General features: G+C 46.6%; 1 protein-coding gene and 1 long non-coding RNA gene across 2 annotated transcripts in view; one reads left to right on the forward strand and one right to left on the reverse strand.

Annotated features, from left to right (window-relative positions):
• The window catches only part of PDGFRA (platelet derived growth factor receptor alpha), a 34,562-nt gene extending 23,015 nt beyond the window's left edge, over positions 1–11,547 (reverse strand). The window contains exons 1-3 of the mRNA XM_053975527.1: positions 11,471–11,547; positions 4,055–4,115; positions 2,359–2,673 (exon numbers count right to left, since the gene is read on the reverse strand). Of these exons, the coding sequence (XP_053831502.1) occupies positions 2,359–2,673; positions 4,055–4,103 (364 nt within the window). The 5' untranslated portion in view covers positions 4,104–4,115; positions 11,471–11,547. The remainder of the gene's footprint in view (positions 1–2,358; positions 2,674–4,054; positions 4,116–11,470) is intronic.
• A 4,793-nt stretch (positions 11,548–16,340) lies between these two features.
• Positions 16,341–23,806, forward strand: LOC128806166 (uncharacterized). Its single transcript, XR_008436729.1, has 3 exons — positions 16,341–17,184; positions 18,589–18,675; positions 23,558–23,806. It is a non-coding gene; the product is annotated as an uncharacterized LOC128806166 (long non-coding RNA).
• Positions 23,807–26,402: the final 2,596 nt, after the last annotated feature.

The following is a 26,402-nucleotide window of genomic DNA, read 5'->3' on the forward strand; positions in this document are numbered from 1 at the left end:
AAAATAAAATAAAAAATTCCACTTTCCAAGTAGGGAAAAAAAAAAAAAAGTAGAAGTCAGTCTCATGTTGTTTATGTTGAACACCACTAAAGCCACATTTCATCAAAAATAGTTCAAGGTACTTATCTTCATGTATTTCTAACATGTCCAACATTACAGTTATGAGACATAGTTAATTATGGTCACAGCATGTGGTTTTCAAAATACAGTATTCAACTGGGAAAAAAAGCAAACAAGGACCTGGTAGTTTTATTTCTTTTAAAGTCAACAAAATACATGCCAACTTTCCTATCCAGCCAATCCAAAGTCTGAGTTTAAAATATAATTGTATAACATTATGCTTAAAAAGCATAGCCCTCAAATCGTCTCCATTTGTCCATTCAGAATAAACAAATAATCCCTGCTAGCCTGAAGCTTCTGTGCAAAGCTTTATAATAAAATTTAATAGATAGCAATCCAAATCCCTCCAACAATAGACTTTCTGCTGCACTGGCAGGCTCTTTGTAGCAATATTCCAAACACAGCGCTCCATCTCAAAAATGCTGCCAACTCCATGTATTCATTTTCCCACTGTAATTAAAAACAGAAGCAAGATTCACCTAGTTTGGTTTTCTATGTGCTGTTAGTGAAAATAGGATAGTGTGTGAAGTCCCAACGTAATCCTCCCTGGCTAAAGTGGGTTGCTGCCACCCATTGCCCTGCTAATTCATTGCAGGAAAAACAATTGTAAAGACAAAGTTTATAGTGGAAACAGAGACGTTCTCTATAATTTGGAGAAAAGGATATGTTTCTGCATTTATGACATCTTGATGGTTAGCAAGTGGAAAAAATTACAGGGTGTCTCTGCCCTGCAAATCTGGTAGGCTGATGTCTAGAGGCTTTTGAAAACCAAACCAAAAAGTCCTCTTGAAGAAATCTTCCAGCTCTTGCCTTTTTACTCCTCCACTGGGTGAGTTGAAAGACTGCTTAACATAAACAACATCCTCTGGTAATTTGGTTAGAGTTGCTTGGATATTGAGATATATGTGCCAAAGATGCCATATCCAGTTCTGCTAAAACATCTTGCTTCAAGAACAAATGCAAACACTTTACATTTGTTGTGGCAAATGGAGAGAAAGTCTTGGAAGAATCACTGTCCTTGAATCACACACTGTCAACAGCAAAAACTTAATGCCAGAGCAAAATAGCCTTTAAAACAAGTCCTGTTATTGCCTCCTGGCTTTTTGCCCTTCCAGAATCTTCCTTGCCATTGCAGATATCACTCCTTCAGAACATGCTGCAGTTTTGCAGGATGATTTGCAATCTCTTCTCCTCTCTTTTGTTCCCTGTTCAATATGTTTACTGCAAATCCAGTGGCTTGATCTCTTCTGGCCCTGCAGTTGTGACCCTCACCCCCTGAAGCCCAGCCAATGCCGAGGAAACATCCAGACAGGGCTTTACAAAAGCACTCAGTCATGGCTCAGCCTTTCATGCCTATCTCAACTATGACAATAAAGATTCTCATCCCATAGAGATTGTGGAAAGCCTTTAAGCAGACTTCCAGTCAGAACAAGGGGATGGGAGGGCAAAGCTGGAAATAGGTACTTCCAAAAAGAAGGGATGCCATTTCTTCTGAGTCCAATAGTTTTCCACCACTAAAGAGAAATGCGACACAGGGCCTGGGAAGGCTGTGTTTGCCTTGAAAATTACAGGGCACTGCACAGTAGCACCATGTGTTTAATCTTGTGTCAGACTGGACAGCAAGAATGCTTCTTTCCCCTCCTTCTGACAGTCACCTCTAAGACATCTCCATTGCTTTACACTTCCCAAGCCCTGTCCACACACGAGCTTTTTCCAGTTCTCAGTTAAAGCCTAATTCAGGTTAAGAACAGGATATGGCCTTCTTCACCTGGCAGCAGTTTTAGTATCATACACAGCATTGGTTTTGTCAGAACACATCCCAAGATATCCACCCAAGTGCCTCCTGAAAAGCCTGGAATTTCTGTTAATCTCCACCTGGGAGCCAGGCAAACCTGAAGGCTGGACATACTCCCACAGATGAGCTGACCTGGCCACCAAGGTCTGCTCTCCAGCCCCGTGGTGGTCAGAACACCTCAGCTCTAAAGTTCTGAGTTCATCACTCTTCTTGAGAACTCAAACTCTTATCAAAAAGTGAAAAGAAAGAAAAGAATAGAAAGAAAGAATAACATATCCATAGATTTACAGGGGCTGGTCTTGATTTACACATGATTTACTCCTGGGGTTACTTCTCTCTTCCTCAGACAGTAAATTACCACCAGCAACACGCCTCTTCTGAACATCCATGGTTCCCCTCTCCCACCCAAAGCTCCAGGTACAGCTGTGGCATCCCCCACTTACCAGGCACATAGATGTAGATGTCCTTCCCTTCCACCTCCCCATCCTCCACTTGTGTGTGGTTATAATAGCAAACATACAAGCCCGTATGGGCAGCCGAGGCATTTCCTACTTCGAGCACTGTCACGAAGAAGCCACTGTTGTTCTCTTCATGTCTAATGTCTATCCTGTGGTTTCCCTCAGTCACTGGGTACTGCCAGCTCACTTCGCTGTCTCCAGAGCATTTGAGTGTGAAATTGGAGTACAGCTGTACCACCATTTCATTCCTACTGGGAACAATAGTTGGCAGAGGAAGCTGGCAAAATGTTAGGAATGGTCCTGCAAAAAGACACAAATAAATAGCATGTCAATACACAAAACAGCCTCAGCACAGGGATGTGAAAGGAAGCAGAGAGGGTCCAGAGCAGCTTTCTTTTCTGACTATTTCAGACCTGCTGATGTCCCAGGAAATTTGTCCTTGTTAAAAGCCAAAGCTTTGCCTGAGGAATAGCAAATGGCTTTCCTTTGAAATGTTAAGTGTTTGCTTGCTGATCTTGTTTGTCAAATCAAGAGGTGAAAGACAGACAGAGGTGAAGTTAGAGATAGCTTCCAATCCACACCACAGCTTTCCAGCCCCAAAGCTGTACACAGCTCTACTGCAGACCAGTGAATTCCACACCCTGGCTGCTGGGTCACAGGCATCTCACACCTTCTTTCAGCCATGGTCAGGAAACCAGCAGTCCTGACAGCCTTCAAGCAAGCTCACAGCTTGCTTGAAATTTGGAAACCACTTCCCAAGGCTAAAACCTGCATTGTACATCTGACTTTGGTTTCTGCAAAGGGCCGGAGCAGGAGCTTGTACATCACGTCTACCTCTAGCCAAAATGTACAGAAGGCTTGTAGCCAAATAAAACTGCAATTCACTGAACTATGTGAATCATTCATCTGATGTTGTAGATGGAACTGCTTTTCAAATGCAATCTCCAGTTACAGGCACAGATTTGCAAGTCTAGGTAATTTGCAGGTGGGTTGGTGCAGGTCCAACTCTCAGAAGGAAAATTAGAGGATCCAAACCCTACAAAATGAGGAACTCACCAAGGAAACACATTTGTGGTTTCAGTCTACCAAATGACCTGTACAATAAACAAGCACCTAGGCCCACTGAGTGAAATTGGCACTCTGCAATAAACCAGCACCAGCAATCCAGACTGTCTTTGAAAGCATTTTCCACTCCTGCCCAGCGTTACCTTGCTCTAGAGGCCCTTTCTATATTTGGCACCCCGTGGCAGAGCCTGCCCTGCCCTCCCATCCCCATTAGTCCAGCAGACGCTGGGAGGCCGGGCCGGCAGCGCCGGGAGCGCGGTGCGGGTGGGAGGGCGCAGGGAGCCCGCACAGGCAGCCTGGCCTGCCCGCCCTGCCGGACGATCCCCGGCGGGGCGGGCGTGGCACGGCGGGCAGCTCACTTTCCTGCACACTCAGACACGTCGGTGGGAGGCTATAGCAGCACAGGAGAGACAAAGTGGCCGCTACGGGCCAGGGGAAGTACTGCCTTCTCAGTAGGTCTTATCATAGCCTGCCAGAGGGAAAAGCAGAAAAACCAGGTCTGTGACCAGCTGGCAACCATGTGGCATTTGTTATTGTGGGCAGAACGAAAGCAAGTTTAAATATGGACTTATGAAGAATTTGGAGTGGGGAAGCTTAGAGGATTGAGGAACATTACCTGTGAGAAAACATCCCAGGATCAGGAGCATCTGTGGGTAAGTACCCATAGCTGCCAACAACTGAAACAGAAAGGAGAAGGCAAGAGAGAGACAGTTAATGGACTGACAACTGTATAAGACTTAGCAAAACCCCTCTTCTGCAGCGCCCAAGTGCAGCTTCCCATCACTCCACACAGTGCCACCAAGAGGAATGGCCCAGGGACCCCAATTCACAGCCACAGCCCAGTGAGACTCGTGACACCTACTGCCACAAGGTGTGTGTGGCCACAGATTGATCACAGGCAGATGAGACACAACGACCCCTTCTGTCCACTGGCAGAGTGAGGAGCCAAGTCCTGGCGTAAGGAACCAAGTCCTGGTGCATCCCCTTTCCAACAGCCTGTGGCAGCTCTGCTCCCATTGTAGCCTCTGGGACTGAGCCCACAAAAACACCATTGCACTGAGGCAGCACCCTCACAAGCATCAATGAAGATGTAACATCTTCATGCAGTAAGTTCTGACCTTTCAGCTGCAAGCAGCTTTTATGGGAGAAAAAGTACATTTTAAAACCACTCTTATTACAAATAGTTCAACCCTGAGTGATATTTTTGTTTTGCCATTGTACATATGTGTATATATAGCTTGCAGAATACAATGTAATACAATAGTGCTTATTGCTTATTTAGCAAGAATTCCCTTGCTCGAGAGACACGCTATTTAAAACACATGCTGAAATTTTCTAATGAAATAAATCCATTACAGACTGTAGGCCAGCAGCGCCATTCATAGAGCATCTATTCTCCTCAACAGTGCAGAGAGTCAGAGATCACATGCAATTATTTCAGCTTTCAAGCATATAATCCTAAAGCATCTGTCTTATAGAGGCAACAATAGCAATCAGCATCTATGTAATTTTTGTGCCATTTAATGACATTTCTACATAAAACCCTCAAGCAGCACGCTAGGTCATTTCTAAAGGAGAAGATCCTGCAATCCCTGCTCCCATTGAAACCAACAGATGCTTTGTTGGTGACTTCTATAGCAACTGGATTTGGCCCAAATCCAGTATAGATTTAAAAAAAAAAAAAAAAAAAAAAAAAAACACTGCACAGAAGAGCCCCTTATTTGAAACACTGACCAAGGAGTAAAATAAAGGATGATGTGCCAAGACAGGGACTATTTTTCAAAGATTCTGGAGAGTTTCTATTCATCCTCTGGTATTCAGTTCCTGATGCTGAGACATGAAAGCACCTAGGTGCGTCTAGTTATTACAGCTGTGGCAGTGCCATATGGGAACTAAATGCTTACAACATGCCAAGGAGTGTTTCTGACCTCGTCCTGCTTTTCTCCTGCAATGGGTGGAGCAGAGCCATTTTGCAGAGCAAAAAAATTTTATATTCAAACATAAAGGTCTCAGAAGAAGGATTAGAAGACTACTTGCCTCAAAAACATGTACAAACACCTTCAGAAATTCAGCTAACAATGTTCCAGCAGAGACAAGGCATCTTGCCTGCTTCTTCAATTAGCAATAATTGCCATGTGTTTATGTATCTGTCTCCCATCAATAACAGACTCTTGGATATCAAATAATTCTCTCACTTTCAGCCTCTTTACTAATTTTTATCACATTTATACCCTGCATTTTTTCTAATAAAGTAACCCTTTGTAACTTTTTAAAGATCTACCGTGGCCTGCTTTATTGATCTGACACCTAATCTCCTAAGATCCACAAGACAGTGTTACCCCACTTCTGCCAAGTTCCCTCCCTTTTCTGACTGAAAAGACAACTCTCTTCCCCCTCTTGTGTTGTTTTGCCAGACTATTCAGTGCAAGTGATGCAGCAAAGGAGGACAAAAAATAAAGCTAGTTCATCTCTTGCACACCAGAAACTCTGCTGAAGTGGACTTGTTGCAGAGCTGTAAGTGAGGACTGAAACCAAATGATGTAAATACAGGTGATGGCATTTCCAAAGTGCTACTTTGAACTTGCTGGCATTTGAAACTTGGTTGGGCTTGCACTGAAATCAGCGAGTGTGTCAATGTAGCACTGCAGTTTAAAAACACAAGGACTTAACTAAATTTGCTTTCTCCATCTGGCTCTTCTTTCGCAACCCAGAGCTTTGATCTTTCCTCAATGACCCGTTAATCTCATCAAGACCTAGAGCAACACTTCTTCACTGTGAAAGACAGAATAATGTACTAAGGATTCACCATCACTCCTATTCAAAACCTATTTGAATCAATTACATCACGCATCTGACTTAATGCTGGTGCCATCACCAGCATATCCTCACACATCCATGCTGGACTCAAGGTTTAACACAGGCACCATTCACATTTATGGGCAAGAGATTTTACTCATTCCCACAACATCAAACAGGTACACCTATCCTGATTTTCTTTATTTACAATCACATACACCTTTGTATGCACCTTTTTAGTTCCTTTACCTTCCTTATGGCAGACTAGTTGTCTTTGTCTCCAGCTATGCAAATCTCAGCCCGGGATTAGTACATCAGGTTCAGTTCCTAACACTGGTCTATCAATCCATAACTTGATGTAGCCTTGCTGAAGCCAGTAGGTTTATACTGAAACCCAGTATTATCATGACACATACAATGTGAGTTTGAGCAAACCTTGTTTTCTTGCATACATAGGACATTGCTAGCTAAAATAAACATGGGTGTGTATAGTAAAAGCAAGTTAATGCAGTGGCAGATTTGCCAAACTCTTTGCAGGGATTTGCCCCGGGTTGGACAGTCATTGAATTTACATAGATTTTGAAAGGATGTGACAGAAATCCTGGTATCTCTCTTGTGCACTTTCGTGGTTACATTTTTTTTTTTTAAATCAGAAAACTAATTCTGAAGAACTGTTATCAGTCAGGAGTCAATTTTCCATACACTATCTGCCAAGCACTGCCTTCCTATAAAGAAAGGTTTCCTTGACTGTGCCACAAAAGACAAGGTAAAATCAATGTTCAGAAACTCAATGGAAATACATGTTTAGAAAATTACGATACTCCTAGATGAGTGTTCTACGTGACCTAAAGAGAAAGAGCGGAGGGGGACCGAGAAGAGCCAAGGGTATATGTTATTTTCATACGCTGTGAATCAACCGGAGACCTCTTTCAAGACAGAAAACCAGCCTATCTCCCGAGCACCGGAGACTGCTGGGCTGATTTCCTGCCAGCCACCCAGTCACTGAAGTTCGTATTCGCGACCACAGGATGGCAATGTTGATCCACATTAACGAGCCACATTTCTTGTCCTGCAAAAGGCAGCGCTAGTCTCCAGCGTAGCAGCCTAAACTGGGTCTGCCGGATCAACTTAAAATTCAAAATTCCTACATTTTTAATTCCGTGTGATTAAAAACAAAACAAAGCAAAAACAACAAAACAAAAAAAACCTAACAACAACGACCAAACACAAAAAACCCAACCAAAACCCCAAACAAACAAAAACGAAAAAAAAAAAAAAAAAAAAAAACCAGCAACACACCAACCCTGGTCCCATTTTCTCAGTATTTACATAAGTGATAGGAGAGTATTTGGATTGTAAATCTTGGCACGTAATGATATGATTATCCTTGTTATGAGAGGGCTGGGTAATTTCAGTCGTGATTTTGTCAGAGTGGCAGTCTGTCCTTCTGGGAAAGCTGATCTTTTCCAGGAAGAGCCATGGCCAGCCCAAGAAAAGACATTTCTTTCTTGTGGTATATATCACCAGCTGAATGTAAATGTTCAGACAGGACATCCTGCAACGTTTCTTGGTCCTCAGTTCCCAAACTGCAAACTCAACTCTCCACAAGAGCAGCGCTGCCCTGCAGCGCTAACATGTGGGTCTGATGGTTTTGCTGGGGAAAGGCTCAAAGCTTTTCATTAAAAAGACTGGCATAAATATTCTCCCAAAATGAGGCTTGTCCCATGACCTCTTACAAATATTTTAATCTGGCATAGCCTGTACACAGAAAAACTATGCATCAAGAAAAACTCAAGGAATAGCCATGCATCAAGGGTAGCCCAGTGCTGGTCTCCTACTTTGTGCCCTGCAGGACACAGTGAGGCTGCTTCCCAATGAGCCTTCTAGTCAGTCCCAATTCTTCAGCCTAACCCTCCAGGACAAAGTCCCTCAGTCTAGGAGCTAAAGATGGTGGGGGAGTTGCAAAGCCCAAATTTTCCCACTTGATCCAAGGAGGGTTTTTCAGATTGTCCCAGAAAACAGGGAGAAAAAAAAAAAAAACAAAAAAAAAAAAAAAAAAAAACAAAAAAACACAACAACAAAAACAAAAAAAACCCAGCTGCCACTTCCAAGTAATACATCTTCCTTAGGTTCTCAGAATCAAATCAAAGAACACCTCAGATCCCAGCTCAAGTGCTGAGAAGCATTGTGCGGAAAAAATATCCATCTCTGTTGACCACAAGAACTAGGAAGCCTAGCTATTGCAAACTTTTCCCTTGGGTACCCATGCAAAGTTTTATAGGCTTGACAGAGATGAGTCAAGCAGGAGAGCAAGGCATAAGGGAGAGAAAGGATCGTTTGCTTTCTTGTTTGTTTTTTTTTTAATTATCAGTAATTCTCACCAGCACTAGGAAAAAACACCTCTCAGAAGTCATTCCTTTGTCTTTAAGTCTTCAAAAGTAAAAAAGGAAACATCTTCTATTAAAAATTTTAGAGTTCACATACAAAAGTAGGTACCATTGTAGTCATGATGAAATAAAGAAGCAAGCAAGGCAAGGATTATATAAAGTCATTCATTTAAGCCTCACTTTTAGACCAACTGGTATAGCTGGAAATAATCTGTGAGGTCTGGGCTATTCAAGACTTTCTGTCTATATATACTTTACTTCAATCCTAGCCCAATGTTATAGTAGAGAAGAGAGGTATTTTATTAAAATATTTATTACTTCCTGCTTTCTTGAAACCTAATACCTATATATTACCCTCAGAGCCACATGAAGATTTCCCATACATCAACAAGCTAGTAACAGCAAAGATGGCCCCAGTACCCAATGGCAGCTGGACTGGCACACCTCCTGCTCTTCAGTGCCTGAAGAGGAGTACCAGAACAAGGGATCTCATTTAAAAGCAGCAGGAGAGTGCCTGCAGGCTGGGAGAGCTGGTTTGCTTGTGGACTCCTAAATCCCAGTGTTTTGTGAGGTCTTATTTTTCTGCAAACTTTTTTCCCCAAGCTTTGAGGTTGGCTAAACCGCTGTTTAGCTGAGGGCCATTTTAAAATACTCATTGTTAACTAGAAGCTAAACCCGAAGTCCCTTGCTGGGAGATCTTTTGCTAGCGTTTCTACACACAGAGTTAAAAGTCGGATCTCCACAGTTCAGATTTTGATGAGACGATGACAGAGAAATCTTTGATGCCTGTCTCCTGGCTTTGATCCTGTGTCTTGTCCCATCTAAGGACACAGAGTTTAGTCAGCCGAGCTGAGACTCCAGCTGGGCTCTACATCGGCCCTGGGAGATGCCGAGAGCCTAACAAGCCACCCCGCTTCCCGCGGTGCGTCCCGTTGGGGAGACAGCGGCCGCCTGCAGCCAGTCGGGACTGGGGTGTGGATGGTGGTGGGAAGTTCCGTTCACACCCTCCAGCCACCACCAGGCTGCAGGCGCTCGGCAGACCCTGCCGGCCCGCGGGGAGCCCGGGCGGCAGCCCCCGGGGAGCGGGACAGCGGCGCTGTCGCGGCTCCCCCTCGGTCCGCCCACCCTCGGCGCAGCCCGACGGCTGGAGCCGCTGCAGATCAAAGGCTGCCCGGGACACCGAGCAAACCTAGCAGAGATGGCAGCTCCCAGCCACTTCACTGTTTGTCTGGGAAACAATAGGAAAGCCTTTGCCAAGCTGGAGAGACGCGTTTTTTTCCTTCTTAATGCAGGGTAGCCGGGAAAAAGAAAAAGCGGGATAGGGGAGACGGAGATGAGCAGAGCACAGACGTGTTTCTCTACGGAGCTGGTGCTACGACCCGACAGTTCTTCTCCAGCCCTCTCTGTCAGGCGAAGCCCAAAGCCCCAGGGCGCGGGGTCTGGAGTCTCGGCGGGGGACAGAGGTTGTGCCCCGCCTGGGAGCTGTGGGACCAAGAGGGAGTGATGCGCCCGCAGCCCCGTGAACGGGTTCGTAGGTTCCCAAGGGCCGAGGCGATGCGCTGCCTTCTCTGGGCGTGCAGACTTAGGCCCCGCAGGAGCGCTAGGGAGCTCGAACATCGGCAAGAGACGCGCCGAAAATACTGTCGAGGGGCGCTGGGAACGTGCCCCCGGCACTGACGGGGGCCAGGGCATCGCTCCCGCCTCTGGTCCGCAGCCGCCTCCCCGACGGGGTGCGGACGAGCCCTGGGGGCTGGCGGCTGTGCCCTGGGACTGCTGCTGCCTTGCTAGATCTGTCGCTGCTGCTGCAGAAAAAGCCGTCCAAGTCCTGTTCTCTGGAACGGTTCCTGAGCTGTCGGATCCGCGTCCAAAAATGTTGAGCAATGCCGCGGACAGCCAAAAAGCCATTTCCTACTTGCTCCTAGGACTTTTCCAGGGGACTCCAGCCTGGCAGAGGCTGGCAAGTTTGCAACTCTGCGCTTGACAAAATCCAGAAGGTGGCCGCGAAGACTTTGCCCTTCCCGGGGTAGGAAGCAGTGGGTTCCAGCAGTCCGGCAGGGCATACAGCGGGGCTGGCACTCCCGTTGAGAGAGGGGCTGCAGGCTGGAAAGGCTCCAGGTACCAGCCCTGTCTAAATTCAGCATCTTCCCTTTCACCGAGACACTTTAAAAAAAAAAAAGACGGGGCGCGCAGGGATGGAGATCGAGTCGCCTTTCGGGGGGTGTATGCGTGCGTCCGCTCGGGATCTCGGGGCATTTTAGGCTACCGGGTCAGGGGGAGCGAGGTGAGAAAGGGGATCTAAACGAGGGAAGGTGGTGAAAAACAAAGGGTGGGGGAAGGGACGGGAGAGCAGCGGGGTGAAGGAAGCGAGGGTTGCGAGAAGAGAGGGAGCCGCTTACTTGGTCGGTGCGCGTCCCCGCTTTCCCCCCTGGGGCGGGCACCGCCGCTACCCGCGGAGCCCCGGCGGGTCGCTCCCGCCCCCGTGGCAGGAATGCGGCGCGGTGGCCGCCGCTGTCCCAATGTGTTTGTCATTAGCGCTGCCCGCGCTGCTCGCCGCCGCACCCCGACGGCCGGCGCGGCGCAGCGCTGCACCCCCACTACTCCCCTCCGCGGGGTCGCCAGCGCCCGCCGCCTGCGCCCCGCGGAAAGAAGCCCTCCGCTCGGCTCAGAGCATCGGGGGAGGAAAAAAAAAAAAAAAAAAAAAAAACAAACGAAGAAAACCCCCGACAAATAAATAAAGAAAAACGGGGGGAAAAAATAAACAAACAACAACAACAACAAAAAAAAAACAAACCGCGGGACAAAAGGTGTAAAAAACGAAAAAGGTGGGGAAAATGCCCCGCACCTCTTACCTTCTCCTTTACAATCCGCAGCCCCAATCCTGCAGATTGTAAAACATCCAAAATATGTCCACGTCTTTTGTGACTTTCCCTGCTCAGCCGCGCTCTTTCCCTCCCGCTCGCCCTCCCTCCCGATCCGACTGTAATGGTCTCACAAACCGCGTCCCGTAATTGATTCAATGTTATAGACCATCCTTCCAAAACTAATCATTTGCTTTAAGTAAATAGCTGTCAGGAAATGAAGCCCCCCTCAGACCCCTTCAGAATAAGAGCGTGCTGGCTCGCCCGGCGCCCCCAGCCCCGCGGCCGGAGGCGGGCGCGCCGGCGGGAGGCTCTTACGCAGGCAGGGGGGCCAGTCTCTGCCTCCAGATTTCAGCAGCCTCGCAGGGGAGGGGGAGGTTGGCCATATGGCAGGGGCGAGGGGGAGGAAAGGGGGAAGCGGGGCGTTTTGCACTGCAGGGGGAGAAAAATAAAAAAAAAATTAAAAAAAAAGGAAAAAAAAAAAAAAAAAAAAAGACCCAAAAACTTTCATGAAAACTCAGAGTGCTCCCAAATTTCATGAATGAGTCTTCCCTCCTCAGACCCTCTAGGACGGTGGCTCGGGCGCCGGGCTTGATGTCCACGCTTACAGTATGAGTTTATGGATGGGGAGTTTGATTTGGAAACGAATTCGCGGCTTCCTCGTGTCCTTTGTACACCGCTGCGCTCGGGTTTGGGCTAGAAAGCTGCACGGACGGCTGTGAGCCAGCCAAGACCAGGAGGCACAGAGAGACAGGGGGAGAGACGAATCACTAACATTTATGAATGAAAGACACAACGAAAGGTAACCTTCGCCAGGAGTCAGCCTCTCCAGAGCCCGCAGCTCCGACGGGACCGAGAACACTCTTCTCTTCGTCTCTGCCTTCGCTTTGCCCAGCTCAAACAGACCCCAGTAATAACCAAACCAGGGACACGACAAGGGCCGGAGGTGCCGGCGGAGGCGCGGGGAGCGCACGTCCGAACCCGGCCTGTTTGAACACGCTCCAGACGGAGCTTTGATCCCCGCCGGGGAACCAGCACTGGGTATCTCTGCTTTGCTGGCCGTCGCTATCACTGGCGATAAGGGGTGGCCGAGGGAGCTGCCGGGGAGCTGCCCTCGCCGCCCTTTTGCTGCAGGCTTCGTGCGGAGCGAGGCGAGCGGGGCCGGCGGGGCGCGGCGATGCGGCGGCCGCGGGAGAGGGGGCAGTGCAGCCCCAGGAACGGAACGGAGAGGAGCGGAGCTGGTCCCTGCCGGCCGCCTGCCTTCTGGGGAGGGCACCGGCCCCACAGCTGTGTGCCGGGGCTTCTCCCCTTTCCTTCCTTCCCCAGTCCAGCACCACCACCACCCACACCTCTTTCTCCCATTTAATATTAAACAAAAGTTTGTTCTCGAAGTCAAGAGCCAGGACCCAGTGGGTTTTTCTTTCCTAAGCGAGGGAGAGTTCAGCCTCTGAAACGAAGATGTCCCGAAGAGAACAGAGGCAGAAATGAGAACCAACTCCCAAGGATGCGCGCTCAGGGCTGAGGTACCCCTGTCTGGGCTCTCAGGGTTCCCGGCGGTGCTCCCGACCCTTTGCACGCCCTCCACTAGAGCATCCTCGGCTCGGGTGAGTGCACAACCCCGCTATTGCTTCCACATGTTCCTCCAGGAAATCATCGGAGTCAGATCTATGAGCAGCCCCTGGTCGGAATGCTAACAGGATACCGTAAAGCTTGTGAATAAACAACAGGCTCCCAGTGAGTCAAAAAAGCATGGAGGGAAAAAAAAAAAAAAAAAAAAGCCAAACCAAACAAACAAACAACACAGGAGAAAAAAACCCCACACTGCACCCTGGAGCTCTCCATCTGAGAGTGCGAGCGCACCCACCAGCCTGAACCCCTTAATTTGTAGGGGGGAATGCTTTATCATTACTTGGATCAGAGCTGCGGGCTCTCGCAAATTTAAACCCCTTGAAGATGAGCATCAACTGCCTATGCGCCGGGGCGATCCTGCAGGGCTCGGGCCGCGATGTACCGGCGTGAGCCTATCTGGTTCAACGTGCGGGGTGATTCCTGGCGAAAATACCATCAGGATGGGATGTAATGCGAGAGTTACTCTTTCGAAAAGAAAGGAGCAAAAGGAAAGGGGAGGAGGCGCCTTCTGGTTGCAATTACCTGCCTCATTTGAATAATGCCTTTGTCATGATCATTATCGAGAGGTCGTTAACGGCTTCCACGTGGGATCTCACAAGACCCGGCCAAAAATAAAAATTGTAAACTAGGCGACTGGCAAGGCTGCCTGCTAGGCCAGTCTGGCCCTTTGGGCGGGGGCCCGACGGCTCTGTGGAGACAGGGGCGGAGGTGTACTGTCGCTCAGGGACCCTTCTGGGGAAAGCTTTCCCCGACGTAGCTTTCCCTTCCCCACACTAAGGACCCGAGGAGCACCGAGCCGGCGGGAGCTGGGCTCTGCCCGCTCTTCCCTCAACGGAGAGGGATCTGGCCGATCCCCCTCCGCTGTGCCGGCGGTGCCTATGGATTGGTCCCGCGCCGAGGAGGTGGTAGTTAAAATAAACCCTCCAGGACGGCTGCTGAGCTCTGCCTCCCGCCCCGTGTGGTGCAGGGGGGTCCCGTCCAGGGAGGCGAAGGGGACATGGGGTTAGCGAGAGGACAGGCTGGGGGTGGGGGGATGTTTTACCTCTCCCCTGTTCTCCCGCCTTCCCCTCCCCTGAAAGGCTGGAGCATAAAGCATCCCGTTAGCGTGTGTTTATGTGGTAACAGATGGAAGCTGCACGTCTCAAACAAAGTGCGGCGCCCGGGCTAGAGCCGCTCTCGCCTGTTTATGCTTCCAACCTGCCCCCCGAGGTGGGCGGGGGTGTGTGTCCCCCTCCCCGGGGCCGCGGCGCCGTCAGAGTCCGGGCAGTGGGAGCACCGACGGCTCGGGTTATTCCGGGGCGGGTCTCTCCACTCTCAGACTCTTCCAGGGGCGCTGGGAGTCTTCGAGGCCCCTTTCCCCCCTCCCCCGCTCAGTATCCACCTCCCTGGAGAAATCCCAACTTGTTTCAAGTAATAAACCGTTTCCTGCTGCTCTCTCCCAAGGGTGAGCCGGGGAGCGGTTAACTGGTTAAGCCTATTGAACAACCTAATAGGTGGCTTGTGTGGCCACCAGCGGGACTGGGCAGGCGAGAGAGAGTGCCCGGACCCAGGCTCCGCGGGAACCCCCGCTAAGGGGAATGCATGGGAAGGCTTGTCTGGGTTTAATTATCGTTACCCACGTTCAGCGGTGCACGGAGCAGTAGTTACCCTTTTTTACCTTTTACAGCAGGAACCCCTGCTTGAAGAGCAGCTACAACCTGGAGCAGAGACCCCTCAAACCCCTGAGAGAGGGAGAAAGCAGAGCGGCCTCACATCTATGTTCACATCTATCGCCTAGGAAGGAGAATACAGCGGTGAAAGCTGCCTCACCTAGGAAGGAGAGATAAGCACGGGAGCTCCAGGGGCCCGAGCCCCTCCGGAAAAAGTGTTCTGGCAGCGGGAGGATCTTGTGTACATTTACAGTCCTACCAGATTTTTAGATTTTTATTTCTTTCCATCTTTCCACGAGTACAGATTCCCTCACTTTGTTTGTTCAACAGAATTCGGCTCTGAATAGCAGGGATCCCGTGTCACTGGGAGGACAGGCAGCCAGACAAAAGAAATTAAGTTTGCCCAGCCTGTCCTCCCTAGCCTTTATTTTTATTCGCGTCATGGCTGTTCGACGTAGTTCCCCGTACCCGTTTTCCTTCCCCATGCCCGTCGTTTCCCCACCGAGGCCGCTGCTGCCACGACGTCGAGCTGTTTTGCTTTCATTGTTGCGTTTGGCTCTCGACATTAAAAGATGCCAAAAGAGCCGTGGAAGCCTTATTCTTTGAAAAACAGACTTTGTTTTTCCTTTTGCTCCCGCCCTGACTTTTTTGACTGCGACAGAATAAACAGCCCTCTCTGGTCCAGAAGCAGGCTGAACGCAGTTTGGGGGCGAGGCAAAGCAATGGGGAAAGGGGTTGTTATCCGCCTGGCCCTTCGCCGCCGCCTGGCTCCGCGCTCCGCTCCGACCCCCGGGCACCGGGCGGGGACCCCCGGCCCCGGCCCTGGCCCTGCCGCCGCTCCGACGGGAGGGGAGGCAGCGCCGCCGGGGTGCCTCCACCGCCGGCCGAGGGCACCCGGGCAGTGCCAGCGCCGCCCGCGACACTAGAGGGCACCGGAGCCCGCGGGAGCAGCCGGCCGAGCCCGGCAGGGGCACCGCGCCCCGCCAGCCGCTGCTGCTTCTGTGCTTCAACAGCGACCGACCGGCTCTGGAGAATATGGCGAAAAGGGCCGTCCCGGGAACCTAATGGCTCCAGCTCTGTAGGTCCAGCCCCGCAGGTCCAGCCCGGACCCGGCTCAGCAGCTCGGGGGATGTGGCCTGTTGTAAGTAAAGCGGAGAGATAAATTCCTCCCGTCCCACAAATGATAAGTTTTCCCTCTGAAATCAAAGGATCGTCTGCTGATTCAGCCCAGGTTTGACTTCGGTTCGTAACTCCCGAGACCATTATCTCTGCCTTTGTTCTTTCGAGCTGCAGCAATTAATGGATTACAGCAGGACAAAACCACAGCCAGACCGAGCTGCTTTCGTTCTGCAGCTATTTACTATTAGTACCAGCTTTGCTCCCCTCGGGCTACTGTGCTTGGGAACCCAGCCCTGAGTTCTGCACGGGGGAGCTGAATGGTGTGGAGGCCACCCTGGATGTCGCGGCCGTGGTCACTGTGACACAGTGGGCATGTGACAACATCTGCATCAGTGTCAGTCCCCACGTATGCCTGGGCTGATCCCATCTACCATACATTCCTACTGTGGGCACAGAAGAGCCAAGATAGGCTGAGCATCATAAACTGTCAGACTCAGGAAAGAAACATATCTGTTTACTGAGTACCCAGAACTGCCCATGCTCCAGCCAAGGGATGTCATTTTTCTGCTTCATCCCACAACAGGTTTTCTTCTGACACTTAGTGATTAACACACACCTTTGGGGTGATTTGCTGTGGAAATACTGGAGCTATAGCCAAGGTTTATGAATTGTAATTAGGTTTCTAAAAGGATCCCTCTCTTCGCCTGATCTTTCATGCTCCAAAATACCCCTGCAAACAAAACATTGTCCCTCTATTTCTGTGGCATGGAGTGTTTCTGAACATGGATCTTCCCCATCCCAAGGATTAAGACAATGGAAAGGCATTAATGCTTCCTAAGAGCTTGCTGAATTGGAGTTTGTGTGGAGCCACCACTAAAAGTTGCAAGAGACAGCATCCATGTTGTCACAGTCAGCAAAAAGTTCCAGACCTGGAAGTGAATGTAGCCATTCCTCTTAGTCATTGAATTTATTCAGTCATTTTACTCATATTTACTAAGATTATGCTGGAGGTATGTCAGCAGGAGGCATGAATCACATGTTCATTCTTCTTGCAGCACTGTGTGTCCCCTGTACTCAAGGTTCTGTGGCCCTAATGATGGAAGAAATTGAGCAGGCGCCAATCACACCTCATGCCATTCCAAGAAGTAGCCAATGCCCATGTCCTTATTTTTCTTTCTTTAGTTCAGACACAGGAGAGACTGAAACATTGAAATGTCAAGGGAAACAGTTCCTCTCTTTTTTTGGATTTCTCCAAAAGACTATTTGGCCTTTTTCTCCGAGATCAACTTGTTTTAGTCTGTACCTCATGTAATTCTGCAGAGAGCACTTTCTGCCTCAGTTATATGATCATTTGCCTGTTTCTTGTTGACAATCCTTTAGGGAACTCAGTTATATGCACTCCTCTTGAGCAAGGTGGTTGTGGAGAGAGAAGTGAGAGAGTGAGATGGAAGAAAAATGCGGGTAAAGGTTCTCATAGCCATGCATGTGAAGCTACAGTTCAGGCTTTGACAAGAAAGCTCTGATGTGGCTCAAGAGCAGAGGATACAGCAGCATTTAGTTACATTATGATCCTTAGACTGCTGGCTTTTTTTAGCCAGATATTTTGCTTTTTAATGCAATTATCTTTTGAGAAGGAGTCTAATGTAGAAACGGGGCCAGATTCTGCTTTGGGTAAACCTGGTGTAACTAACTTCAAGGGAAATATTCCAGATTGAATCTGGTATAATTAAGATTAAAAATTGGCTCTGGAAGTCTTTTCTTTGGCAATAAAGTTAGAGAAGTTCTGCAAAGAAAAATAATTCAAACCAGGACTTTATTTCAGTGCTCTTTTAAATAACATATGCTATAGACGCTTTGAAGGCATTTGTTCTCTATGACAGCAGCATTTTAAAACTTTCACTTAGGTTCCACTGACCAAATTAACCCTTGACAAGCAACTGTGCTTATAATGTTATATACAGAAACTTTTATTTCTGCAGGACCTTGTCCAAACAAAAAACAAATTCTATTAAAAAGATACGAGTGCTGCTGTGGCAGTTGCAAGCTTCTGCTTGCTGTTGAAGTCATGAATTTCACTGCTCTAGCCACAACACAAGCACTGAAATAATTCTGAATTTACATCTTAATCAACATGGGTTTTTTTATGGTGCAAACCTTGTTATATGACTGCTAAACTCAACACATTGAGAAGGAGCAATTGTGAAGTTCCTTAGTATCCCTGGAAAGCAACCTCTGCAAGGAGTTCCTAGAGGATTGCTGAAATACTATAAATTGCTACACAATTTTCTGTAAGAAAATGAGATGACATTGAATAGTTTCTATGTCCACTATCACTGTATTTGTTAGGCCCATGCCCATCATAGAAAATACATCACCATAATTTGATTGCAATTGATGAGAAGATGCTGATCAATTTTTGTTAGGTCTGGCTTTCAGCCCCAATGAAATCACAAGGACATTTGTCATTCTCTCAGCTGGCCCCAGATTTTCATCATGGATTAATCAGATCTCTTTTTAGGGTACATAGGAAAAGAAGGGGTGAAGGGGAAAGAGAATTTATCTTTGATTCCTTGTGGGGTATGAAGAATATGTATTTGGAAAATGTATTTTACTCTTTTTAAGTGGGGTTGGCATGTAGGAGGAGTCAAATCTATTTTGTTATTTCAAAAGTACATGAATGTCAAGCCTTGTCAGCCTTCTTTTTTTTGGTAGAGGACTCCTTGCTGAATCAGTGAACAAAGACACCATGGTGAAGCTGACTCTTTCATGGAGCAATCTTTTAATCTCTCTGTTGAGCAGGTTTGTAGAATTAAGAAGCACCCTAACACATCACATCACACAACATTCTGTTGAAATGAGCTTATCCACCATCCTTTCTCTGCCCTACATGAGTGCCTTGGGAGGTTGCAGGAAGTGAACACAGGGGGAGAACCCAGACTGCAGCTTTGAAAGAACATGTACTGCAAAAGCCAGGAAGATGGAGCCCATTCTGATTTTACACATCTGAGATTTCTTTCAGAGAAAGGGAATTGTTGGGTAATCCCTCACCAACCTGGCCCCTATTCTCATCCATGTTTTGCTTCCTTTGTCCCTTGTTAACAGGCTAAGTGCTGAAGGAATAGCAGTAAGGATACAAAGAAAGCTGGGAGCTTGTGTTGATCTATTGGAAGGAAGGAGGGCTCTGCAGAGAGACTTAGATTGGTTGGATGGATGGGCAGAGTCCAACAGCATGAAGTTTAATAAGTCTAAGTGCCGAGTTCTACATTTTGGCCACAAAAATCCCCTACAGCGTTACGCTGGGGACAGCGTGGCTGGACAGTGTTCAGACGAAAAGGGACCTGGGGGTGCTGGTTGACACCTGGTTGAATGTGAGCCAGCAGTGTGCCCTGGTGGCCAAGAAAGCCAATGGCATCCTGGCCTGCATTAGGAATTGTGTGACCAACAGGAGCAGGGAGGTCATTCTTCCCCTGTACTCGGCGCTGGTGAGACCACATCTTGAGTACTGTGTCCAGTTCTGGGCCCCTCGGTTTAAGAAGGACGTTGAGATGCTTGAGAGCATCCAGAGGAGGGCAACGAGGCTGGTGAGGGGCTTGGAACACAAGCCCTGTGAGGAACGTTTGAAGGAGCTGGGGTTGTTTAGCCTGGAGAAGAGGAGGCTTAGAGGTGACCTTATTGCTCTCTACAACTTCCTGAAGGGAGGCTGTAGACAGGTGGGGGTCGGTCTCTTCCACTGGGCAGCAACTGACAGAACAAGAGGACACAGTCTCAAGCTACGTCAGGGAAGGTACAGGTTGGATATTAGGAAAAAAATTTTCACTGAAAGAATAATAAAGTACTGGAACTGTCTTCCCAGGGAGGTGGTAGAATCACCATCTCTGGATGTGTTTAAAAAAAGTCCGGACATGGCACTTGGTGCTATAGTCTAGTTGAGGTGTTAGGGCATAGGTTGGACTTGATGATCTTAGAGGTCTCTTCCAACCTCATTATTCTGTGATTCTGTGAAATGCCCAATTCAGAACAGCTCTTTTTGTCCCTCAGTCATAGACACCACGAAGAAGAAATAGGTACAGATCACTTCATCTCTGTTTTTTGATTCATAGTCAAAGGAAATACAAGCATGCTCTTCTTATTGTCAAGAGAGTACAGAATATTCTCTCCCTCTCTTTGCAATGGGAGAAAACATTTGTAAAGCCAACACAAATCCAAATAAATTCTTGTAATTCCTTTCCATCATTTCCATCACCAAACTTATATTTTTCTTTTCTTAGTTATTTTTCTCCCAATGCATTATATGCTACTGTAGGAAAGAAAGTATTATTGAAATCCACACTATCCACACTAATCTATGAAACTTGGTTAGGAACCTCTTGCTAAGCAAGATGCAAGCAGAGTCTCTGGTAGTCTGAAAGAATCTGTGAAGCCTGTTCAGATTATCCTTTTCCAAAACATTGTAGGATTTAGTCAACTTGACAAGATGAAGGGTTGAGGAAATGCTTTACTCCAGAAACATTAGCAGCTGTACAGCTGGGGGCTGATGAAAACAGTGCTCAGAAGCATTACCGTAGCCTCTGCCATTAACAGGGATGCTGGAGGCACGCAGCTCTGTTTAGGGGAGGTTAAAATATATAGGTAGTTAGACAGTTTGAGTGGACAGAAGCCATTGTAAATATCTGAGGAGTCTAGTGCTTTTTTTTTTGTGAGAGACAAATGGTCCCCCAGCCCACTTAGCACCTGCCAGTGTCTCTCTGCTGCCCTTTGCCCTGTGAGGCTGCTTGTTCTGACGGCTTCTGCAGCTCTCCTGGCTTCAAATTCTTTCTCCTTGTGTTGGCCTTTTTCATTGCTGCTTATCCTAATATTGACTTAGGGAAGGAGGAGAGTTAAAAATAGCTGGCTCCCCTACTGTCTACAGACCTTCTGCCTAGCTTTGCTTTAGGCCTGTGAATCACAAACATTGGTTTAAACCATCATTAGCATCTGAATGAAGATAAAGGGACAAGAGGAGCTAGGGTAGGCAGTCACCTTGTGTAAGTATCACTCCTCAGTTATTTTGAAGAGCGGGAGAGAAGCAGGATCACAGTGGAGAATGTTTGCTTCCCAGTTCAGCAGTGAGGATTATTTGGAATTAAGGATGTAACAAACTGTCTTTCAAAAAACCATGTTGGATCCCTCAAAGCATCCACTGGAGCTTGAGTAAAACCTGCTGTCATTCTTGGGTAGCTTTGTTTCCTCCCTTCTCTCTGCCATTATTGTTTCTAAACTGCTCTGCCTGCCCAAACCCAGGAGAAGCAAGGGTGAAGCCCCAGGTCACAGGGGTGTGCAGCGTGAAGGGGAATGTGTGTGACAGGGGAGAGGCGGTCATACTGCAGTGGGTGGCACAGTTTTATGAAGGTCAGTGAACCTGGGCTCCATCAGACCACCAGAGAGAGTGGGTTTCCCAGCTGGAATCGCTCAGACATGTGGCCCTGCACTGAAAAACACCCTCGCTCCAGTCTCCAGGAATGCATCTTTGCCATGGTTAGTAAAAGTGTCCCAGAATATCTCAGCGTCACAGTGTTACACAAGAAGAGAGCCAGACTCTGAGAAAGACACATTCAAATTGGGATTGAAACCAACTGCTGGCTTCCCACCCAGAAGCAAAAATAAAATTAGCATAGTCTGTAAGCACAGGCACCATGGGCTCCCTCCACCCAGCTCCATGGCTTCGCCAGCTCTGCAACTCCTGCAGCATCTCCAGAAACCACAACAGAAAGGAGACACCACAAAAGTCAAACCCAAAGTAGTCTGTGGTGAGGTATCCTTTCAGGGAGAAAACCTTTCCGATCTCTACAGAGATCTGGCTCACAAAAATGCCAGGGGTGATGGTTTTTGACCTGTTCAGGTAAAAAAATAACCCTTTCATTATGAGAGCAGGTAATGAATCCAAAATACAGCAGCACTGTGACTTTGGTAGGGAGTCAGTGCTGAGAAACATGACATCATCCTGATGTCAGTTTGAATGTGTCTCATGGCAATGTAATGACTAACTCCTGTGGACTTGTGTCTCTGCCATTTGCTGAGGAGGCCCAAGGATCAGTCCCACCACATTTGAGCCCATAGATGTGGCCAGAGCGACAGGAGAGTAACACATTGGAGGAGAGGCTTTCTGTTGGAAAAGACCTGGATGCAGTCTGTGGTCTCCTAAGGCCAGGGATTATGCTGAGACCTGGAAGCAGAACAGGACCACAGTGCAAGAAACGCCACATGCAGAGGGTACAGGCAGGGTACCTCCTAGTCTATAAGGTGGTGGTCTCCAGGCATATTGAAATGCATTGGTGCCAGTCCTCAAATCCTCCATTTGGATGGAGGTTTTGCTGGTGATTAGATGATTAGGTCCACATTAGTGGCTCGAGTATGTCTTCAGCGAGGAAAATCCAGAGCAACTAAGCCTGTGGAGAAAGCATAGGCAGAGGCCTGTGCCCTCATGCTGGCATTTCTGTTAATTATGCACTTAGCATTCACTAAAGCAGCTACAAGGCTACAAAGGTGAAAGTTCAGACCACCTACTATTTCTGTTCATATTAGCTTAGAAAACTTTGGGCCCATGCATACCAACACATGAAATACCCTTTGGAGTTATAGTCTAGAAGACTGGGCTTAACCAAGTAAATGAAATGGATCAGTTCATGTGATACATGTGATATCACATGTATATCACATGTGATATCACATGTATATCACATATAGTGATACAGGGAGAAAGACCAATCACTTCACAATGATTACAGTAACTTCACTAATGTAAAAGAGGGATAATGGTTGAAATCCACAAAGTTACAGTGAGAAAAGAACGGGACCAAGAGGATATCTTTTTTTCTTTGAACTCATAGTGATCATCCATGATGTTTTTCACTTTTTGAAAACTGAAATGGTAAATCAGAAAATCTGTAAGGACAACATTTTATGTAACAGGCTGTACCTACAGGGATCTGTTAGATGTCTCTCAGAAAAATCAGTATATTGGAAATGGGGCTCTAAGAAAAGTTTCTAGTGTTTCTGTCAGGAATATCACCAAAAGGACTTTGTTTTGGAAACAATAAAAACGAGAGCCAACTTTCCACTTCCAGCATCCTCCATTCAGAAGGAATGTGCAGAAGACCTTGATATGATATGAATTAAAAGGATTCTGCCTTTGCCAGCCCTAAATTCCAGGAAGTGAGACACAGCATCCTCATCTGCTCTTGCAGGCAACATTTGTTTTTACTCTAGCCTAAATACCAGACCGTTTCCTAAATCTCAAGAAGCTGACCGTTCACTTAGATTCCTCAGCCTCTCACAACAGAGAGGCAGGCTGTACACAGGCATTTCAAATGCTCTTGCATGCCATCCAAAATTGACTCCTGCCCCTGGAGATTTAGAGGCGCCTCTGGAAGAAACACAACAGGATTCCAGTGTGTGCAGAGCTGGTGGGACAGAACTGCCCCAAGGTCTCTTGGTGGCAGTGCAGAGTGATGGGGCCAGGAGATCCTTTCCTACCTGGAGCCAGACTAACACAACAGCTCACAACCCTGCAGGGGAGTAGATTTCAAAAGGTAGATTTAGAGCTTTATGAAATCATTCCATAGTCCTGTAAGCGCTGCTTTCAGATTTTGCTTCTTTCCTTCCTCTTCATAGTGTCTTTCATTGTTCTACTTTCTGTTCACAGGCAGCAGGCATCCTACTTGCTTTGCACACATACTCTCAAAAATGTGCAGAAATTCTCTGGCTCTGGCTTCTGAACTGGCAGATATTACCAAGCCAGTCCTTCACTCCCTGCAGATCAGCTGGGCTGGTGCTCTCTGAGTTTGAAGTGCATTGTGCTAGCAACATCTGACACTCTTCAAAGAGGCTGTGCACTGCATCTGGTGGAGTCACTGGATTTGCTGCTATCATGTAGAGGAAGGATGCAGATAAAGAGGCTTCTGTAGCCACCAGAGAGCTATTAAAATTTAGAGGTCCTGATCCTGAGGACAACAAAGTCAATAAAAGTCTTAAATTTGGTGGGATGCCTATGTCTGCTATAGACTGGTAAACCACCACCCTCCTGCTTCCCTCTCCTCTCACCAAGTGGTGCCCACTCTGGTGTGAGGTAGTTAAAAATTACATTAAAAATGTGTTGTAGCATACTAAATATTTAACTAAATATTTTCTGAAGTTGCTGAGGGATTTAAGTAGACAGCAACATTACTCAGAGGTAGTATAGTAGCTTTTCATCTTGAAATATAATTAATTAGATACAACAGAATATTTTTGCAAGCATTGCTCTTTACCAAACATAAAAAAAAAAAAATTGTTACAATAACTACAATAAGAATTAATCAGGGACTCCATAACCCATACCTCTGCATATCGTATAAAGAAAGTCTTTCTGCTTGGCCATTCTTCCTGAAGCTTCAGTTAAGATCAGGGTTTATAAAACTCACTATGAGGTGGTTAAAAAACTTCAAGAAGCTGTACCAATATGTACATCTCCTCATTTCAGGGGTTCTTTTTCAGTATCACTATGGAAAAAACTCAGAACATTGAATGTAGCTTGTCAGGACAGGATAGATATTCTATCATCAAGTAGGATATCTTCCATCCCAAATCCCTCTCTGGCAAACAGTGCAAAATCACTGCTCCAAATGGGCTTCTGGCAGTTGTTAACACAAATTAAAAAGCTTCAATAAGCCAAAACAGATCACTGCTTTTTGCTGGAAATTTTTAATGGACTCTTGTGGAAGTTTTTGCTTTTTCTCTGAGAAATCTCTTCTTTTTAGACAAAATTAAGAAAATCCAAATCATAGCCTAGGGAAAAAAAAAAAAACAACCTATTTAAAACACTACCAGGTTCCCATTTTCCACATTGCTTTGAGTTTAATTTTTCCTTTTTTTTTTTTTTTTTCTCTCAAAGAATATAGGAAAAAAAAAAAAAGAGAGAGAGAAAAAGAGACAAGAATGGGAAAGATCCCTGTGGCATGGTGACTCTCCCCAGCTTGAGAGCTGACACTAAACATTGGGGTTATCTCAGCTCCATACTCCAGTTGAGCTTGTTTACTCCTTTGTGCAATGATGAAGTTTTGCTGGCTCACTTTCAAGCTATTGCAACAGTCACATCCTGAGATTCTTCCTCCATCTGTCTGTCTTCAGACTGTAGCACATTCCCATTTATTGCACCAGGGACAGAGTAAAATTGGGTCAGGAGAAAGACAGGTCAGTGCTTGCTCCTTTGCAGCAGAGCCAGCGCCAAGGCTTTAAGCTGTGCCTGTGGCACAGGCAGAGTGAATGCTGGCTACAGTTCTGGACTGAGTCAGCAAAAACCTGAGAGGGAAGGAGATTCTGATGGATTTGGTCAACCTGGGGATGCAAGGCTTCTCTAAACAATTTTGAGAACAGAGAGTGGCGAAAAACAGGAGCAGGATCAAAAAAATGCACACGGTTCCTTTCCAGCCTCTTCTGCCTCCAATACCATCTGGTTGAAATTGATGTGGCTTGCCATGGCTTGAACAGGCAGGGTGATTACAATCCTAAATGTTCCTATGGTACTCAAAAAGACAGGAAATTTTGAAAAAATACATAGTTTTATGAGCATATTGATAAGTGTTTGTTATGCTGCCTCGGGAAAATGAGATATGCAGCACTTTCAGCAATGCAGATAATATTAATACAAGAAAAAATAGGAAATATGACTGCATATAACACTTAGGCTATTATTTACTTTATCTGACAACTGCTTTGAACAGAAAATAGCATTTTAGAAAGATTTTTCATTTCCTATATTAAGGATTTTGAGGTGCAAAGGTCACTCATTTTTCCTGAAGGGTGTGGTGACATAGATCAAAAAGTTATATCGTGGCACTAAATTTGCTTCATTGCAAACTTTGATCACTATTGGGTTGTTATGATTCTTATTGGAGAAACCCTTTGAAAAAATCAAGTCCCACTAGCACAGTTTTGAAATGCTATCTCAAGCATCTCTTTTGAAATTCCTTTGAAATATTTTTGTCACATTATTTGTTCATACTAGTTTGTTTTCCTAGTCTTTGAGTTCTATGTTTTCACAAGGAACCTTTTATCAAAAAAAAAAAAAAATTGAATAGCTCCTTCATAAAAGAAAATTATATGCCAGGTTTGCTGAGTATATTGTATATTACTTGCCAGTTTGATAGTTACCTAATATGCAGACATGGGCATAATTTCAAGTTGGTAGTGTTACCTTATATTTTGATTTCAAGAATGCTGTTTATGCACATGACCTGACATATTCCCATAAACTAGCAAAGCTGTGCAATTCTCCTCCTGTGTTTTCATCTCTTAGCACAGATCTGTAAGTTTCAGAAGAGAAGGATATTGCAGCATTTCTGGATCAATGTGGATAACTTCATAAGTCACATCTTCCAGAGAAAGATTACAATAATCTATTATTTTATATTCTAACTAATACAGAAACTGCCAAAACCAGCTTCATTACTGTCTAGAGGGAAGACTGAAAAAATAAAACATAGGGAACCACATGAATAAACCACATATAG

Source organism: Vidua macroura, chromosome 4, assembly GCF_024509145.1.
Source record: "Vidua macroura isolate BioBank_ID:100142 chromosome 4, ASM2450914v1, whole genome shotgun sequence".
In the NCBI taxonomy this organism is placed as follows: Eukaryota; Metazoa; Chordata; class Aves; order Passeriformes; family Viduidae; genus Vidua; species Vidua macroura.